The 6,827-nt window shown below is 35.3% G+C and overlaps 1 protein-coding gene across 1 annotated transcript in view; it reads right to left on the bottom strand.

Moving 5' to 3' along the window:
• Positions 1-6,401, bottom strand: part of LOC144957077 (uncharacterized) — a 6,802-nt gene extending 401 nt beyond the window's left edge. The window contains exons 1-4 of the mRNA XM_078888043.1: positions 5,918-6,401; positions 5,394-5,480; positions 4,168-4,229; positions 3,096-3,350 (exon numbers count right to left, since the gene is read on the bottom strand). Coding sequence (XP_078744169.1) covers positions 3,096-3,350; positions 4,168-4,229; positions 5,394-5,480; positions 5,918-5,981 — 468 coding nt within the window. The 5' untranslated portion in view covers positions 5,982-6,401. The remainder of the gene's footprint in view (positions 1-3,095; positions 3,351-4,167; positions 4,230-5,393; positions 5,481-5,917) is intronic.
• Between the last annotated feature and the right edge of the window lie 426 nt (positions 6,402-6,827).

Here is a 6,827-nt window from a genome sequence, read left to right as displayed (position 1 = left end):
AGGCTGAATTGTGTCATTGGGTATCAACACAGGGACCAACATCTTGCTTCCCTTTCCAGACTGATAGGCCAGCTTATACTTCTCAAGTAACGCTTTTTCCAGAGGATCAGTGACATGTTGTACAAGCTGGGGATCAACCCATACACCTGAATCTGCATCATTCCAGTCTTTTAACAACATCCTTGCGGGTTCTCCGCCTCTCCTCGCATTAAACATTGTAAGCCTAGCTACGATGACATTGCGAAGCCTAACAAACATATGTGAATCAAATAATTGATAATCATCCTCACAAATACGGACCATCTCTTCAGTAATAAATTGCCGTAGCTTCTTTATATCATTCTCTAATGGCATCTCTTTGGGTTTTCTCAAATTTGTTCTCTTTGCTTCACATTGAACTCTGGCTGTAAAAAAATACTATCCCAATTATAATCCAGGACAGCTTTGAACAAATCTATCTCTGCGGATTCTTCCATTTTGTTTTGCATTATATATTCCCCTTTTAAGAAATTAATTAACTTTTTCAATATAAATCCAATTGAAAGCTTCAAGCCTGCTTTCAATGTCCCATCCTCTTTCAAAGTCATTTCAGAAATGGTTTGCGATATTTCATTAAAGTTACAACGCTTCACCACGTCCTCTCCAGAGAAAGAAGGTTGATTCGTTCTCTTCCTAGTTTTTAAAATCAAATTTCCTAAGATGCGTAAATCACTCATTATAACTTTTCTCTCCTTCTTTGAACTTTTACTCCACAATTTTGTTCCTAACAATACTATAGCTTTGTCTGATCGACACAAATTTCCCACTTCATCATTCCGAAATTTGTCAAGAATATTCTCCTTTATTTCTTTACTTGCATTGGGAGCCACGGGATAAAATTTTACAACCCCAGTACACAGAGCATGCTCAGTACTACATTTCTTTTTGTGTTCATAAACCCTTCGTCCAGAGTAAAACCCCTTACAGCCAGCACACATAACAACTTCATGTGACCCTTGTGCTCTCTCACGCATAACTATTGAATTGTTTCTAGTGTTTGAATAAAAAATGCCCTTTTTCTTGAGATAATCCATTGTTCTATCCCTTTCCTTTACAGGCTGTTTCATGGCCTCTGTAACTTCTGTCTCATCTTTGTGTTTCCTCATCAAATGCCTTGAGAGTTTTGTTTGCAACTGTCCACAGTATGGACAGGGTCTCCTTGGCTTTTTGTATTTCTCTGGAAAAAAAAGAAGAAAATAAAGCACATCATGCTATGAACTATGAAAATAAATCAATAGACAGATCATATGCACATCAGCTACATGACAGCGATAGAGAGGAATAGCATTCCAAATATTTAAGGCCTGGACAAGTAACTGTCATAATTCCTTCTTGTTATATACTTTTCTACCATCTATTCCTTTGGAAGAGGTATGTTAGATTTGTGGAGACCTCTGCCACATAACAAATCCAGTGAAAAGACGCCATATTTTTGTTTTGAAATAGAAATAAATAGATCAATCCACCCACTTCACTGGGTTCAGGGTTCCCTCTTCATTATAATCAAAATATGAACATAAATCGGAATAGTAACACATTGAAGTCTCATCTGAATACATAGATTGTCCTTTGTTGTTTCAGCGAAAAATCAGACAGAATGTCAAAAGAATTTTAGGTTTTTCCCCAACCACCCCTTGGAGGTATCAGTATCAGCGGAATGGTAAGCGTCATGTTTTTTACGTTGAGCAACAAAATTTACTCCAAATGCTTCACTCGACCCAGGCGGAAAAGCAATCAAGAATAGACCCAAGTCCTATCCAAAGACTAACATTTCATTTAAGTTTATTGTAGGCCCTTGGCCAATCGACAAAATTCAATTCACATAAATTATTTACAACAATCAGAAATTAATTATATCAATAATAGTAATAGAATGCAATGAAGGCAATATCATAATAATAATAAATAATAATATAATAATAATAATAATAATAATAATAATAATAATAATAATAATAATAATAATAATATTAACAGTAGCGGCTATAAGTAACAATTAATATAGTAACAAAAGTAATAATAGACTATAGTTCATAGTCATAACAATGACTTTCTTTGTCATTGAGGGAGTGAGAAAACATCACCGGCTGGCAGAACAAACAGCCGACATCAATCAAACGTCCTCCAGACCGGTTGAGCATCGGCTTCATTAATTCCTTAAAGACTTCCCCCCAACTGCCTGAACGATGCTGATGCCCAGACAACTTAATCCTGATTTATATTTTGTGGAATGAAATATGACATGTATATGCCGGAAATATTTCAATAACAAACACACTGTTCAGATAGAAAATATTTGAGTCTTGCCTTTGTTAATTGATACAGGTAAGTTAGGAAAATAAATGCTAGTAAAAACGATCAGCAAGTTCGTGAACACTGCTTCTCAACTCGAACATATGTTTTCATCAAATCTACACACATCATGTTGTGAGCTGAATTTTAATGATCTCAGTTGTCATTGAAAGGAAACCCAAGAATTTTAGAATAAAGAAAAATATTGAACCTGGAAGTCAAAAGGGTTTGTAGCACAGCAGGCATTATCAAAGTATAATTTTAGTACCGACAAATTAAAAAGAAAATGTGCTTTTCTTTAAATGCTCCCAATCATCATATACTGTTTAGGTTGCAAGATTAATAAAAATGTTATCTACTCTGATTCTCGTTAAGTTTCCAGCTGGTCTGTGAAAAAAAGCCTTAAGCATCATAGAAATACAAAGAAACAGTTTTAATATATAGATGGGTTGTAACAAAAAAAACCATTTTAACACTTACAATACAAGCAATTTAAGTCTATTACAGACAAAAAAAAACCCCAATAAAATAAACATGAACATTTTTATGGCTGGTTTCACTGATATCACTCACACATTGGGGTTTCAGATTCTAAGATGTCCACCCTATCAAATTTGGATTTGTGCTTGTTATGTAAATGGTAGCGTATTTTGCGACGCAGCACTGCCAAAACAGAAAAAAAAATGCAATAACACAAATGCAGCACCATGGAGGGGGTGGAAGTTTTCTTTTAAAAGGAATGGGTAAATTAAAATTGATCCCACAAATATCAAAGGAGAAGAATGACAAAAAAATGACTCACCATTGCACGTAACACGTTGGTTTGCAAGTGTATAGCATTCGGGTTGAACCTGGGTCCCAGACTGGCAACGAGGTTCAGTCTGTGATAGTTGTGGATGAGGCTCTGACTGAGTTGGGGAATGAGCACTAGGTTCCAAAGACAATGATGTACTCAGCATTGGGTACCTCACAGAGTACGTAGAGGAATCAGACTCGGAGTCAGCAACAAAATCGGGACCCTGTATATTTTGTGGAAAAGATGACAGATCAATCAATTTATTCATGTTGACAATAAACATGAAGAGCCATTGTTTAATAATCCAACTAAACAATTAGCTGGTTAATAATGCAAGTATAATAAAAAAGAGTTGAGAAAGGCAGACATATTGTCTAAGTATTTAATATGTTCAACTGTGCTTGGATAAATATAGATACACCAACCAGGGTTTCAGTAAACCGTTTTTAACCAACTCTTTAAATCCTACACCAGGACCAACAACTACAAAACAATTTTTTATATCACTACGATTCTGGACATATAAACGGTTGTCATTGCAACAATATGAACTTCCTAACCTTGCAACTGCAATATAGTTAACAAAAAAAGTTGATAAACATTACGATGCAAGAGAATTTGGACAAAATGCGAGATCAAAAGTATAATCCCAACAGAAGCTATTTTAATTTTTCCTGGAAACGCATCATTTTCACATTTTGTCAAATAAAAAAACAAACGACTTCAAATGTGAATGGCTCATCAATGAATATCACTTCAAAATATAACGAGGAAGGTTTAAAATAGTGTTATTGTTGGCGAAGTCCACTGCAAAGAAAAATTTTTAACAACAAAAAACTAGGAGATCTCACTGGTGTAAAACAGTGTTGTCCTTGTCCTGAAATATTGTATTGCGCCTAACAGACTGCAGGTCTCATCTTTTGTGGCAAATGTGTTTTGTCCACCACAAAATATGTTGATGTGAAGCATTTTGAGCATGGTGCCAACTGTGGATAAACGCTATACAAATGTTATGATTTTATTTTAATGTACATACTTACCACAAATGAATCATGTGATATGGAACTTTGTTCTGCATCACTTTCAGGCTCTGAGTTGGAGTCTATATAGAAAATAAAAACAACAAAAAAAAAGCTGAAGACTATCATGTGCAAGTTTTTCTCTAAACTCTTAAACAAAAAATCATGCCATCTTGTGCTGTAAAAGGATTTTTTAAAAATTATTTACCTTATGACTATTGTCCTTTGGAAAAAAAAAGAAAATTAAGTCCGAAACCTTCTGGCTATTTTCTTTTAAATTTCAAGAACGTCAGAGTTGGCAAGGGAGGACGGAAATATAATTCCAGAAACCAATCTGTCTATAATCATATCCATATGATAGTTTTTCGTTCAAGATTCAGGTACAGTCCACTTAGGATAATCGCAATACCTTGGGATCATCGAAAATGTTGGGATTAACCGAAATTCAGTTTCCTGTCCACTATTTCAACATTTTACACATTTATTGTCAACTCAAACCAGTAAATAATATTCTTAGTCCACCACATACAGAGCAATTTGATTGAAACAAAAACCATATGGCAGCCCCGTGTAGATTTGTCAACCAAAAGCAGCTATGAAGCAAGCCGATATCTTATTCAGATTGGAAGAAGTTTCAATCTTTTTTCTCAACAATTCAACATTTGTCAGAGTTAAAGAGATTAGCCTTAATGAGAGACAATAAGCTCTCACCAAACTCGTTGGTCACAATGCACAGTTGTTAATCCTAAAACAAAGGATATCGCTCAGTCTCTCTTTATAACTGTCATTTATAACCTGTTGTCAAGATTATGACCAGCCCCACCCCTCTTCTATTTAATGGCCACCGATGACGTCACAAACCCATACTGCAGAGCCCCGCCCTCTTTCGACTCTAACAGAGTGGTGACACACTACTGTAGCATTAAATCCTGCTCACTCTCGATTCTTCAACCTGTCACGATTTCATCCATGATGAAATTTAATCATGATATACTGTTTGATTTCTTGAATTTACCACTTTTTAAAAAACCGAAGTTTGTTGCAATTAACCAGTGACTTTTATATAGAATTATTTCCATTGCTTAGGAAATATTGTGATTAACCGAAAGTTGCGATTAAACGAGTTGCAATTATCCGGAGTGGACTGTAATAGTATTACACATCATGACTCAAAAAAAAAAAAAAAAAAAAAAGCAAACTATGTGTACCTAAATGTTATTCATTTCCTCATCAAATTACATTCTTACCATTAACATCATAGATCACATCAAAAGGGTTGTCTGGATTGACAGCAAGACATTTTTCAGGATTTTTAAAGCTCAAATCTCTCTGATCTGAAGTTACAAAAGAAATAGCATATTCTCAACATTAAACTATGATTTTGTGATGGCTGTGATATGGCATACTGTATGCATAAAGCAAGATGCAAAGACAGGTTTAAGTTTAAATTATTTTATATTCTTTTCAAAAATCCATTCTAGTTTTGCCAAAATAAAATAAACACGAGAAGTGTTGAGTTGGATAAAGCTAAAACTAAAAGTAGTAGTGGTAGTAGTAGTAGTAGTAGTAGTAGTAGTAGTAGTAGTAAACGACAGATCTTACTCACTAGTGTGAATCTACAGTCTACAGAAGTTCCCGAATTATCTGACTCCACTTCCAAATGACTGACTGACAAGTGACAATCATCAATCGGTGTGTGTGTGATTGTGATGTCTACCCTATTGAAAATCTTAAATCAACAGTGATGTAATAAGAATGGCCAATAACTTACCATTTAAATTATCTCGGTGTCTCTTCAATGATGCCTCCAGCATCAATTTACCCCACGATGCCATAGACGTCTAGTTTGGAACTCAGCAAGTGACGAAAAAATACTTGCGGCTATAGAGAGGACGTCCGTCGGCCACTCTCTCCGCAAGTCAGTTGTCAGTGGTTATCAGATAATCATTGGTTCTTGAAAAATATAGAAACACAGCGGTTCATTTAAAAAGACTCTTTTGTAGATCAAGATATAATGTTAGGTATTGCACTTTAAAATCTCTTCAGACATAGAACGGGTCAACTTGACGTCTAGACCAAATCATTTCGAAGATCGATATGGCAACAGCAACGCCTGGAATGGAGGATTTAAATGCGGCATCTGACGATTCTACTGCTATGACAGAAGATGCTCCATTTCACGACGTCGAGATGGCTTCAACTGGCATCAGGCATCAACATGCTACTCAATAATGGGTTTGATGAAGCGTTTGACTAAGAATTAAAGCTGATAACTGATAACCACCTACCTACTACTGACTTGCGGAGTGAGTGAGTGCCGAGTGCCTCTTTATGCGCGAAATTGACTAAACATACGTTTCACGAAAAAAAGAGTTACTATGTTTGCTTGTCTCTTGTCACCAAGATAAGAATCCGGACCAAGATTCGATAAATCTGTTTCTAAAAATAGATTATAATTCGTATATCTTGTTCATTCCTCAGTTCATCAACTTTCACACAATTTTATATTAGGTTTTCATTACTATAAAAATCCATATAATGCTCTAGAATTTTAGAGAAAATTTCGGAAAGATATATTGCCTCACTATTGAAATATATCGATGAAAACACTGGTACCCCTATTGTACTTTTTTCAGGCGGTCACCTTATTGACCAACGTGAAAATTTAGGCATAACTCTTC

Source organism: Berghia stephanieae, chromosome 11 (genome assembly GCF_034508935.2).
Source record: "Berghia stephanieae isolate SIO BIC M18660-M18661 chromosome 11, UCSD_Bste_1.3, whole genome shotgun sequence".
NCBI lineage: Eukaryota > Metazoa > Mollusca > Gastropoda > Nudibranchia > Aeolidiidae > Berghia > Berghia stephanieae.
The sequence above is the reverse complement of the archived record's forward strand: the minus strand, read 5'-3'. Positions and strand labels throughout refer to the sequence as shown.